Source organism: Schistocerca gregaria, chromosome 7 (assembly GCF_023897955.1).
Source record: "Schistocerca gregaria isolate iqSchGreg1 chromosome 7, iqSchGreg1.2, whole genome shotgun sequence".
Lineage (NCBI taxonomy): Eukaryota > Metazoa > Arthropoda > Insecta > Orthoptera > Acrididae > Schistocerca > Schistocerca gregaria.
In genome coordinates, this window is record NC_064926.1 from 118,343,391 (window position 1) to 118,357,311 (window position 13,921).

Below are 13,921 nucleotides of genomic sequence, written 5' to 3' on the forward strand. Positions count from 1 at the left end.
ATTCTGAGCACTTAAATAATGTCTTTAGTTTCCAAGTATTGATTATTTGACATTAACACATATGTTAATGTTTGTTGTTACATGCTGATAACCTAATGGACCAAACAAAAGTTCATGATAAGTAAGTGCTGTTAGAACAATTACGATATGTTTGCTGTCATCCTAAAATAAGAAATTGTTCTTGCCATGAAGTGATGAAGAATCCATTAACAAGACAATGAACTTTTTCTGCAGTGAAATGCAACAAGGATAGCTGCAGTGATGTGCCAAAATCTTATGACCACTGCCCACCACGAGATTGAATGTTTGTTTGACTTAAATAACTTTGACGAAGGGTAAATCAATGTGGCCTGGTGCCTGAGGACAAGCATCTTGGGAACAGCAAAGCATGCATGAAAAATTGTTGAAGAACGGTGAAACCGCAGGTAGATGACAAGGTGTTGGACATCCATGTGTTGGTGCAGAATGTGGAGGTTGGACTCTTGCCCACTCTGTAAAGCAGGATAGGTGGTGACCTATGTGTTTTGAAGCACATATTTTGGTGCACATTTTTAAACATTGGCCTCTGCAGCAAACTACCCCTATGTGTTACCACATTCACCCATGATATCATCAGTTACGATTGCAATGGGAAAGGGATCATCAAGATTGGATCGTGACACAATGGAAACATCTCATCTGGTGGGACAAGTCACATTTCTCATTACACTGTGTCGAGGGTCACGTCCGTGTATGCCGTCGACTGGGCAAACGGCTTCTCTAAACGGGTGCTTTACCATGGACCCAGGATGGGAGCAATGTTATGTCAAGTGGGGGCAGGCTACCTGGGCTTCCATGGGATGTTCAGTAGCAATCAAAGGGACCATGACAAGTGTAGATTATGTGAACAGGGTTACTGAAAAACTGCATCCCATCATGGTCATCATCTTCCCCGATTACTATGGCAGTTTCCAGCAGGATAACTGTAAATTTATGAAGGTGATAATCATGCTACAGTGTTTGAGGAGGATGATAGTAAACTCACATTGATGTCTTGCCCACCAGATTTGCCTTACATGAACCCAGTGAAACACATCAGGGATGCTATTGGGCTCCAGCTCCACACCCAGAAAACACTGTGCTATAATTTACAGGAATCACATAAGCTACACATAGACATCTGGTACCAAATATCCCCAGAAACCTACTGAGGATGTGTCGAAACTGTGATACGTGGAATCATTGCTACAGTGCATTCCAAAGGTTGGGCTGACATTGTATTCATCAGGTGTACAAATCTTATGGTTCATCAGTGTATTTCCAGTTATATCATTGTACTTCGATGTTTTGAGAGATATTGACTGACAAAGACAATGAATAGCATAGTTTAAGAAGACATTTTAAAATATTAAAAGAATGTAGTAAAAGTTAATATCTGATGTACCTCTTAATTATATATTACTTCATTTCACAGGCATATAAATATGAAGAAGAATATAATTTGGCCTTGGAATCATTCTCTAAAGCACAGTCTTTAGAGCCCACCTGGGATGACCCTAGACTGAAAGAAAGACAACTGTTAAAATATTTGGAGAATGTCCAAGATTTAGTAAAACATAAAGGGAAGCTGAAGGGCAAGAAATACTCGCAATTAGTGCAAGTAAGTGTCAGAAGATTCTAAGGATACAAAATATGTAAAGAATTAATCTGCAATGTTTGTCTTAAAGTTTTCCTGGTGAAATGATTGCTGAAATTACTGAAACATTGTTCTTCACATTTAGTCAGTTGTAACACATCAGTATCACAGTATACATTTCCTTATGGACTGAAATATGCTGTTGTTAGACCCCTTCACAAGGAAGGAAGGAAGGAAGGAAGGCAGGCAGGCAGGCTGGCATCAGGAGCCACCAGTCACTCTCATTGCTTGCCTCCTCCTCAGAGACAGCTGAGAAGATTTTGTACATGAGAACAGTAAACAACCTATCCCAAAATGAAATATGTAGTGTCAAGGTTGGGTCAAACAGGCCTGTCTAAAGCAAGTGCAGTTTTTCATTTCATGAATGATTTTGAAGAAAATGTAAATGATGAAATACTACCAACTGGTATGGTTTTTGACATGTCAAAAGCATTTTGTGTGCAGTTCATAGTATTGTGACAAAAAGCTCAAATGTTAGTATATTAGAGAAATTGCTGGTAACTGGTTTTCACCCTATCCAACTAATTGGATGCAGTGTTACATGAAGAAGCGCCGCGAGTATGCACGGCAAAATTGTGTCCTCAGAATGAGTAATAAGTACTGAAGGTGTTCCCAAGGGATAAATACACTCTAAGACCATAACTCCTGCTTGTCGATCTATACGCTAGGTAGCAGTCAGCCAGGTATCCCTCCACTGTCTGTAGCCTCTCCAGACATGTCTTTGGCCTACAATCACATTGACTGGAGAAGACTTGTCTTCAGCGGCGAGTCCCACTTCAAACTGAGCCCCGATGACCAGTGAAGACATGGCTGGAGATGCCCCTGACTACAGTGGGATACCAACCTATCACACACGGGTAATGGTCTGGGGTGCCATTTCATTTCATAGGAGGGTCCCTTTGGTTGTCATCTGCATCATCCTTACAGCACAATGGTACACCAGCAGTATTCTACACCCCATTTTGTTCCCCTTCTTGGCAAGCCATGCCGGGCTTATGTTTCAGCAAGAAAATGCCTGCCAGTAAACGGTGAGAGTTTCTACTATTTGTCTTCATGCTTGCCAAACCCCACCTTGGAGAGCAAAGTTGGAAGATTTCTCCCCAACTGAGAATGTTTGGAACATTACTGGCAAGCCCTCCAACCAGCTTGGGATTTTGATGATCTAATGAGCCAGTTGGGCAGAATTTGACATGATATTCTTCAGAAGAATACCCCACAACTCTCTCAATCAGTGCCAAACTGAATAACTACTTGCATAAGGGCTATAGGTGGACCAACTTGTTATTGACTTGATTAATTGAAGCTCTCTCTCTCTTGAATAAATCATCCAGTATTTCTGAAATTGTGTACATTTGTTTGCCTGTACACATATGTCACATGTACTGATATCTGTCCCATTTGGATAGTTCCTTTGTGGTGTGTCATTCTTTTTGATTTAGAGTGTATTTCATTAACTTCTGTTCTTGTTATATATAAATGATCTTTGATCATGTATCCGAGAAGCTAAAATAGTTCTGTTTGCTGGTGACACAAGTATTATAACCAAACCTAATAGAGAATCTTCAACACTTGAAAAAGGAAATAAAATTTTCTTCAAAATTAATAACTGGTTCTCTGAAGATGGACTGTCACTGGATTTAGATAATGCAATATATTAAATTTTGTGGCTCTTGTGGTCTAGTGGGAGGAGCACTAGAGTCCATTCCTGGAGATCCCAGGTTCAATCCAGATAGCAGTGAGGATTTTTCCTTGTTCCAGCCCCTCCAGCAAGACTCCAGGTTAAGTCAGCCCGCTATATTGGCCTGCTATTGAGTGAGGACCGGAGATCTTTCCAGGGGGTAAAAGGCAGTGGGGACGATGGGTTTGCTACCCTACCTCTCCTAGTGCTGTGATGAAGAAAGGCTGGGCTCTGCCTACAATACCCCAGTTATAGCCACAGACTTTAACAAACTTTTATATTAAGTTTTGGGCTGTACATGACCTGACCACACCATTGAAAAGAATGCTTGAGGATAAATCAATGAATGAAACAAAATATACTAAATTCTTAGATCCTTATATTGATAAGAGCATGAACTAGAAGTCACATATTACAGGTCTTCTTAAATAATTTAGTAATAAAGGAGACTGTTCACTGAGCAGCAGAAGCATTGGGACATTGACAGATACATACAGAAAAGAAAGAAAAGTTGTTAGCTTTCACAACTCCTCTCCCTCCCTCCCTCCCTCCCCCCCCCCCCCCCCCCCACCTCCTCTCTCTCTCTCTCTCTCTCTCTCTCTCTCTCTCTCTCTCTCTCTCTCTCTCTCTCTCTCTGTGTATGTGTGTGTGTGTGTGTGTGTGTGTGTGTGTGACTCAATATTGTCGTCTCCTTTACTCCTAAATTATTTACTTTCTGCCAGTACTTTCCTACATACTAATCTCCGCAACTTTTGTGTTACAAGTAGTATCAAATTTTTTAGATGAAGATGTCAGAAACTTCACATACTTTTCCTACTTTCATAAGCAAATGTCTTACATATCATATTTGGGGGTTATGTATTATTGAGAAAGAATGTTTCTGTTGCGTGAAGGCATGTGATGCTGATAACTGCCTCATGCTACATTACTGCCTTATGAAGTTTGTAGTCAGCTATCAAACAAAATATGAAAACAAGAGTAATATTCATACATACAGTACTAGAAGGAGAAATGATTTCCACTGTCCTTCAATCAGCACAAGTGTGATGCAGAAAGAATCTGAGCATTCAGCCATAAAACTCTTTGAACGCATATTCAGTCATATAAAGAATTTAATAGATAATAAAATTACCTTCAAGCACATCTACATCTACAAGCCACTGTGAAGTATTCGGCAGAGTGTATATCCCATTGTATCAGTTATTAGTGCGCCTTTCTATTCCATTCACGTATGGAGTGCAGGAACAGTGATTGCTGAAGTGCCTCTCTGAATGGTGTAATTAGTCTGATCTTATCCTCACAATCCATATCGGAGCAATATTTGGGAGGGGGGATTGTGGTATTCCTAGAATAATCATTCAAAGCTGGTTCTTGAATCTTTACAAGTAGGCTTTCTTGAGATTGTTTACGTGAAGAATCCTGGAGATACTAAAAGGTATCAGATAGATTATATAATGGTAAGACAGAGATTTAGGAATCAGGTTTTAAATTGTAGGACATTTCCAGGGGCAGATGTGGACTCTGACCACAATCTATTGGTTATGACCTGTAGATTAAAACTGAAGAAACTGCAAAAAGGTGGGAATTTAAGGACATGGGATCTGGATAAGCTGAAAGAACCAGAGGTTGTACAGAGTTTCAAGGAGAGCATAAGGGAACAATTGACAGGAATGGGGGAAAGAAACACAGTAGAAGAAGAATGGGTAGCTTTGAGGGATGAAGTAGTGAAGGCAGCAGAGGATCAAGTAGGTAAAAAGACGAGGGCTGCTAGAAATCCTTGGGTAACAGAAGAAATATTGAATTTAATTGATAAAAGTAGAAAATATAAAAATGCAGTAAATGAAGCAGGCAAAAAGGAATACAAATGTCTCAAAAATAAGATCGACAGGAAGTGCAAAATGGCTAAGCAGGGACGGCTAGAGGACAAATGTAAGGATGTAGAAGCTTATCTCACTAGGGGTAAGATAGATACTGCCTACAGGAAAATTAAAGAGACCTTTGGAGAGAAGAGAACCACTTGTATGAATATCAAGAGCTCAGATGGCAACCCAGTTCTAAGCAAAGAAGGGAAGGCAGAAAGATGGAAGGAGTATATAGAGGGTTTATACAAGGGCGATGTACTTGAGGACAATATTATGGAAATGGAAGAGGATGTAGATGAAGATGAAATGGGAGATACGATACTGTGTGACGAGTTTGACAGAGCACTGAAAGACCTGAGTCGAAACAAGGCCCCGGGAGTAGACAACATTCCATTAGAACTACTGACGGCCTTGGGAGAGCCAGTCATGACAGAACTCTACCAGCTGGTGAGCAAGATGTATGAGACAGGTGAAATACCCTCAGACTTCAAGAAGAATATAATAATTCCAATCCCAAAGAAAGCAGGTGCTGACAGATGTGAAAATTACTGAACTATCAGTTTAATAAGTCACAGCTGCAAAATACTAACGCAAATTCTTTACAGACAAATGGAAAAACTGGTAGATGCGGACCTCGGGGAGGATCAGTTTGGATTCCATAGAAATGTTGGAACACGTGAGGCAATACTGACCTCACGACTTATCTTAGAAGAAAGATTAAGAAAAGGCAAACCTATGTTTCTAGCATTTGTAGACTTGGAGAAAGCTTTCGACAATGTTGACTGGAGTACTCTCTTTCAAATTCTGAAGGTGGCAGGGGTAAAATACAGGGAGTGAAAGGCTATTTACAATTTGTACAGAAACCAGATGGCAGTTATAAGAGTCGAGGGGCATGAAAGGGAAGCAGTGGTTGGGAAAGGAGTGAGACAGGGTTGTAGCCTCTCCCCGATGTTATTCAATCTGTATATTGAGCAAGCAGTAAAGGAAACAAAAGAAAAATTCGGAGAAGGTATTAAAATTCATGGAGAAGAAGTAAAAACTTTGAGGTTCGCCGATGACATTGTAATTCTGTCAGAGACAGCAAAGGACCTGGAAGAGCAGTTGAACGGAATGGCCAGTGTCTTGAAAGGAGGATATAAGATGAACATCAACAAAAGCAAAACGAGGATAACGGAATGTAGTCAAATTAAAACGGGTGATGCTGGGGGAATTCAATCAAGAAATGAGACACTTAAAGTAGTAAAGGAGTTTTGCTATCTAGGAAGTAAAAGAACTGATGATGGTCGAAGTAGAGAGGATATAAAATGTAGACTGGCAATGGCAAGGAAAGCGTTTCTGAAGAAGAGAAATTTGTTAACATCGAATATAGGTTTATGTATCAGGAAGTCGTTTATGAAAGTACACTCCTGGAAATGGAAAAAAGAACACATTGACACCGGTGTGTCAGACCCACCATACTTGCTCCGGACACTGCGAGAGGGCTGTACAAGCAATGATCACACGCACGGCACAGCGGACACACCAGGAACCGCGGTGTTGCCCGTCGAATGGCGCTAGCTGCTCAGCATTTGTGCACCGCCGCCGTCAGTGTCAGCCAGTTTGCCGTGGCATACGGAGCTCCATCGCAGTCTTTAACACTGGTAGCATACCGCGACAGCGTGGACGTGAACCGTATGTGCAGTTGACGGACTTTGAGCGAGGGCGTATAGTGGGCATGCGGGAGGCCGGGTGGACGTACCGCCGAATTGCTCAACACGTGGGGCGTGAGGTCTCCACAGTACATCGATGTTGTCGCCAGTGGTCGGCGGAAGGTGCACGTGCCCGTCGACCTGGCACCAGACCGCAGCAATGCACGGATGCACACCAAGACCGTAGGATCCTACGCAGTGCCGTAGGGGACCGCACCGCCACTTCCCAGCATATTAGGGACACTGTTGCTCCTGGGGTATCGCTGAGGACCATTCGCAACCGTCTCCATGAAGCAGGGCTACGGTCCTGCACACCGTTAGGCCGTCTTCCGCTCACGCCCCAACATCATGCAGCCCGCCTCCAGTGGTGTCGCGACAGGCGTGAATGGAGGGACGAATGGAGACGTGTCGTCTTCAGCGATGAGAGTCGCTTCTGCCTTGGTGCCAATGATGGTCGTATGCGTGTTTGGCGCCGTGCAGGTGAGCGCCACAATCACGACTGTATACGACCGAGGCACACAGGGCCAACACCCGGCATCATGGTGTGGGGAGCGATCTCCTACACTAGTCGTACACCTCTGGTGATCGTCGAGGGGACACTGAATAGTGCACGGTACATCCAAACCGTCATCGAACCCATCGTTCTACCATTCCTAGACCGGCAAGGGAACTTGCTGTTCCAACAGGACAATGCACGTCCGCATGTATCCCGTGCCACCCAACGTGCTCTAGAAGGTGTAAGTCAACTACCCTGGTCAGCAAGATCTCCGGCTCTGTCCCCCATTGAGCATGTTTGGGACTGGATGAAGCGTCGTCTCACGCGGTCTGCACGTCCAGCATGAATGCTGGTCCAACTGAGGCGCCAGGTGGAAATGGCATGGCAAGCCGTTCCACAGGACTACATCCAGCATCTCTACGATCGTCTCCATGGGAGAATAGCAGCCTGCATTGCTGCGAAAGGTGGATATACACTGTACTAGTGCCGACATTGTGCATGCTCTGTTGCCTGTGTCTATGTGCCTGTGGTTCTGTCAGTGAGATCATGTGATGTATCTGACCCCAGGAATGTGTCAATAAAGTTTCCCCTTCGTGGGACAATGAATTCACGGTGTTCTTATTTCAATTTCCAGGAGTGTATTTGTATGGAGTGTTGCCATGTATGGAAGTGAAACATGGACAATAACTAGTTTGGACAAGAAGAGAATAGAAGCTTTCAAAATGTGGTGCTACAGAAGAATGCTGAAGATAAGGTGGATAGATCACATAACTAATGAGGAGGTATTGAATAGGATTGGGGAGAAGAGAAGTTTGTGGTACAACTTGACTAGAAGAAGGGATCGGTTGGTAGGACATGTCCTGAGGCATCAAGGGATCACAAATTTAGCATTGGAGGGCAGCGTGGAGGGTAAAAATCGTAGAGGGAGACCAAGAGATGAATACACTAAGCAGATTCAGATGGATGTAGGTTGCAGTAGGTACTGGGAGATGAAGAAGCTTGTACAGGATAGAGTAGCATGGAGAGCTGCATCAAACCAGTCCCAGGACTGAAGACAACAACAACAACATCTTCAAGAGTCTGCCAGTTCAGTTCTTTAACCATCTCTGTGACACTCTCCCACCTGCCGAATAAACCTTTGACCTTTTGTGCCGCCCTTCTTTGTATAGGTTCAATATTCTCTCTCAATTCTATCCGGTACCAGCCCTGCACACTTGAGCAACATTCAAGGATGGATCATACGAGTAATTTTTATGCAGTCTCCTTTGTAGATTGGTGGCATTTCCCTAGTATTCTACCAATAACCTGAAGTCTGCTACTTGCTCTACAAACAACTGAGCCTATTTGATCATGCCATTTCCTTTCCCAACCGAGTGGTACACGCAGATATTTGTATGAGTTCACTGATTCCATTTGTGACACACTGATATAATAGTCACAGGATACTACTTTTTTCATTTTGTGAGTATTTAAAGCAAGTTGCCAATCTTTGCACCACTCTGAAATCTTATCCAGATCTACCTGAATATTAATGCCGCTTCTTTCACACAGTAGTTCATTATGGATAACTGTATCATCTAAAAGTCTGAAGTTGCTATTAACATTGCCCACAAGGACATTAATATACAGCATGAACAGCAAGAGTCGCAACACACTTCACTGGGGAACACCCAAAGTTACTTCTACATCTGACTATGATATTCCATCCAAGATAACTTGCTGCATCCCCTGTGTACACACACACACACACACACACACACACACACACACACAATAAGAAAAACTCAAACCAGTCACAAATTTTGCTTGATACTCCATACTACTTTACTTTCAATATCAAGCAAAGATGTGATACAGAGTTAAATGCTGTTTGAAAATCGAGAAATACAGCACCCACCAGACTGCCTTGATCTTTGGCTTTCTGTGTGTCATCTGATTGATCTTTTTGGAATTCATGCTTGTTTGTACTAATTCTGTTTAAGATACCTCATTACATTAGAGTTCAGAATATGTTCTAAGATTCTGTGATGAATGGATGTTAAGGATGTGGGACAGTAGTTTTGAGGATCACTGCTGCTACCCTCCATGTAGATGGTTGTGACCTATCCTTTCTTTCAACCACTGAGCATGATTTTTTGCTCACCGAGGCACCAGATATTACAGCTAAAAGCAGAGCTAACTAACCCATAAATTCAGTGTGAATCAGATAGGCGTTTCATCATGCCCTGGAGCTTTGTTCATTTTTAATTATTTCAGCTGCTTCTCAATGCCACTGAAACTACAGTTATTTCATTTGCCTTCTCAATGGTGTGAGAATTAAGTTGGCAATACTACTTTATTTAGCTTTGTGAAGGACCACCTAGAAATGGAGTTGAGTAGCTCTGCTTTTGTGTAGCTGGTTTCAGTTTCAGTTCCTCTCTCATCGATGAGTGCATGGACACTATCCATTGGGACTACAAACAGCCTTTACTTGCCTTGGGTACTGTGTAGATTGTTTGATAATATTCCTTTACAGTAGTTGTTGAAGGCTTTGTGCATTGCTCTTATAATGGCCAAACCCAGATCATTCAGCCTTGTGCCATGTTTTATACATATTTTGCAGCAGTCTGTGCTTCCTTAGAAGTTTCTTTACAGTGGCTTTAGAAGTTTCTTTACAGTGGACATGCATGTATATCCGAAGGAACTTTGCATCATAATCATAATAACACAGGCTCTACAATATCGTATTAATCTGCTGATAACAGGCAAGCGACTTTAGAATACAGCATCTGAACTGTAGAGATCGTTCATAATGGATGTATGAGTACAGGTCATTGACGCATGGTTGATGATGTATGGAAGTTTGCGTCTGACCGTGAGTCATGAACGGATAGCCAAATGGCAAGGCAACCGCTTGTGACGAGCGGGAAATCTGGGTTTGATTCCTGATCCAGAACAGAATTTCAATGTCGTCATTCCCAGCGGATGGTTGTCCTCATTTGCAACTGCGAGTTCAATTAAAGCTGTCATATTTGTCCACCTTCAAACCCTGCTGCAGTGACCACATTCCAGGAACACTACAGGACTTCCAGTCACTCCTCAAATCCTTAGGTTCATGCCAGAACCTCTCCCTAGAGTCCATCTCCTCACCCCTACCACTCCATGCATTGCAAACTTCTACATACTTCCTAAAGTTTGTTGACCCAACCACCCAGGATGCCCCATTGTGGTCAATTACTGTGCCTCTTCAGCCTATTACCAGTAATCTTTCCCTCTATATAAAAAAAGCCAAACCATTTCCTTCACTGACTCTGCACAGTTCCTGTTCCTTGTCACTACTGATGCCACCTCCCTTTACACTTACACCTCTAATGCCCATGGCCTTGCTTCTATTGATCACTACCTCCATCATCCGACTGACTCCAAATCTACGACCTTCTTCCTGCTCACCATGACCGACTACATCCTCACCCTCAGTTACTTCACCTTTGAAAGAATCACCTCCAAAAACAAATCTGTGGTACAGAAATGGACACCCACATGACACCGTCCTGTGCCAACCTATTCATCAAGAGGAATCCTTCGTGACCACCTAGAAACCCATAGCCCTCACCTGGTTCAGATTCATCAATGACATCGTGATCTGGATTTTGGGTGAAGACACACTATCCACATTCCTCCAAAACCTCAACAACTGCTCCCTCATTTGCTTCACCTCATCCTCTTCAACCTAACAAGTCACCTTCTTCGAGTTGATCTCTACCTCAAAGATGGCTACATCAGTACCTCCCTCCATATAAAATGTTACAACCACAAGCAATACCCCCACTGCGACAATGGTCATCCATTCCGTACCAAGAAGTCCCTTCCATATGGCGTAGCCCCCTGTGGCCATTGCATCCTTAATGATGAGGAGTCCCTCTCAAAATATACCAAAGATTTCACTGAGAGTTTCACAGACCATAATTTACCTCCCAGCCTTGTATACAAACAGATCTCCCATGCCTCATCTCTTCAGCCACCTCCCACATTCCACATTCCCACCAACTGGCCACAAAGGAGCACTTCCGTCATGACTCAGTATCACACTGGGCTGGAGCAACTGACTCACACTCTCTGCAAGGGTTTCAACTACCTCTCATTGTACCCTGAAGTGAGGAATATCCTTCCCACTACCCTTCCCACCCCTCCCTCAGTGGTATTCTGCCACCCACAAGAACCTATGCAGAAGATGAAATATTTAGCGTTACTAATAAACTCACATAAAAATACATGACAGTATCCATTTCAGTGCATCATAGCTTTACGTGTATCTGTCAGCGGTATTATATAGTTTGCCTCCGAAGGTAAGAACTGGACAGCAAGTCTTTGTTACAATTTTATACTTTCTATAGGAAACTAACTTAGAACAGATTGAAAAGAGTTGAGTGGTGGATGTTAGTGACACACCGAAGTTGTTGTTCCCTGTGTACAAGTCACTTCCCTCCTCAAGGCCCCATAAGTTGGTTTTGTGCTAATGATGCTAGTGATTGTCTTTTTCTGCTATTTCACAGTCAATTGATGAGAAACAGCTGGGTCCATATTATGGAGGCAGTTATACGTCTTCCAAAGGGGAATCCATTGAGCTAGAATGTATACCATTTAGTAATCTGCAAGAAGGTCTGAATGAAAATAAAGTAATTTTTGGAAAAGTGGTCTGCAGTATACAAGACGAAGATGCAGTGCCATTGTAAGTGTGGATATATTCTTATATCATTTTAATGTTTTCTTTTGGCACGTGAAAGTAAATGTGTTTTATCATAATTTCCAGCACATTTTGTATGGTTGACAAAGTGGAGACTTGCATTGCTGTAACTGTTTATAACTTTGCTAAGGGAAAAGGAGTTATAATTGGAGATTCAGTTGCTATACCTGAACCCTACCTGACAAAAGTCAGTGTTGAAACTAAAGATGCAGTAAGTTTATAATTTATCTAGTTCTTGGCCACTTTGTCTTAATTGATTATAATGTTGCTGTATACTTATTTTGTGTCTTTATCATGTTTTTTTCTTTTCTTTTGATTAGAAATACTTTTATAATTCTGTGAGAGTAAACAGTCCCCTCGTACTGGTTGTGAACGGCAAGAAGATGGGAATTAACCAACAAGCAAGTGCTCAACTTTCGACATATAAGAAGAAAGATTAAATTATGTTGTTGTGAAGACTGTGATAACACATTCCTACAGCTGCAGTTGTAGTTCTTTAATTTATTAACAGTGTTTATTGATTAAATCATTAATACTGCAAACTGCAGATGTTTGAGATGAAATGTTTTATGATCCTTCTTTCATATTGTGAGTGACTGGAAACTAACTTTGGAATAAGTATTTGTTAACAATCCCTTTTTAATATCAGTAGAAGCAATAACTAGCAGAAAACATAGACCTGAACAGAGTGATATCCAATCATACAACTTTCCTTCCATCTTTTCCCCTATGATGAATCTGATCTCATATTTGCAACCACATGAATCAACACAGGAAAAAATCAGATTCTTCTTTTACAAAATGATGTTATGTGCTATTGAACAGTTTTATAATTGTATTTCCTTTCATGTTATGAGATGTGTAATACGGAGATGTAATTTAATCCTAAGTAAATCTTCAGTATTTTTATTTATGTACAACCACAGACTTAAATCAGAGGAACTGGTATAGTGAAATTATTTTTTCAAACACGTGTGTTATATTAATTATTCTGTTTACCATATTTCCTTTCAAAGTTATAAAAATAGCAGACATGGAAAACATGTGAAATACAATATAAAATGTTACAAGCAATTAAAAAGGAAAATAAGAAATAGCTAATATGGGTTAATTAATAAGTGAATTGCTCTCTGCTTTGATGCTTCTCATCCTATCTTGTTTGATCATTATGTTTTCACATTCTTCCCTACTTCCTCCCCAACCTCAGCCTATTTTCTCTTCTGATTCTTCTTACTTTTCACTGAGTGACTGCATGGTGTCAATTTATTCTTTCCTAGCTTTTATTTCCCTTTTGCCCCTCTCCGTCATCCCCCAATCTCACGTAATTGCCCACATTTTAGAGTTTCATCTTGCTGTGTCCAGTAAATTACTGATAATCGAAAAGGGTTTTTCTTCTGTCAATAGTTTTAAGTTTTTTTATTATTGTTGATCAAACTGAGAAGGAAACCCAGGAGTAATTTAGAAAGGGAATTAAAGTTCAGGGAAAAGAAATATAATCTTTGAGGTTTGCTGATGACATTGTAATGTTGTCAGGGACGGAAAATGATTTGGATTAATAGTTGAATAGAATGGATAGTGTCTTGAAAAGAGATTACGAGATGAATACCAACACAAGTAAAATAAGGGTACTGGAATGTAGTTGAAATAAATCAGGTGCTTGTGAATTAACTAAATTGGCTGATGAGTGTAGTTCCTCGGTAGCACTGTACTCTTGATGTCTTTCCCTGAAACATGTTGGATGTGTAACCACATTTTTCAGTAACTAACAGAACACCATTCGATTAAACTTGAATTATTTA

The 13,921-nt window shown here is 41.4% G+C and overlaps 1 protein-coding gene across 1 annotated transcript in view; it reads left to right on the forward strand.

Moving 5' to 3' along the window:
• The window catches only part of LOC126282139 (tetratricopeptide repeat protein 5-like), a 122,720-nt gene extending 109,497 nt beyond the window's left edge, over window positions 1–13,223 (forward strand). The window contains exons 6-9 of the mRNA XM_049981641.1: window positions 1,454–1,639; window positions 11,932–12,107; window positions 12,189–12,333; window positions 12,443–13,223. Of these exons, the coding sequence (XP_049837598.1) occupies window positions 1,454–1,639; window positions 11,932–12,107; window positions 12,189–12,333; window positions 12,443–12,562 (627 nt within the window). The 3' untranslated portion in view covers window positions 12,563–13,223. The remainder of the gene's footprint in view (window positions 1–1,453; window positions 1,640–11,931; window positions 12,108–12,188; window positions 12,334–12,442) is intronic.
• Window positions 13,224–13,921: the final 698 nt, after the last annotated feature.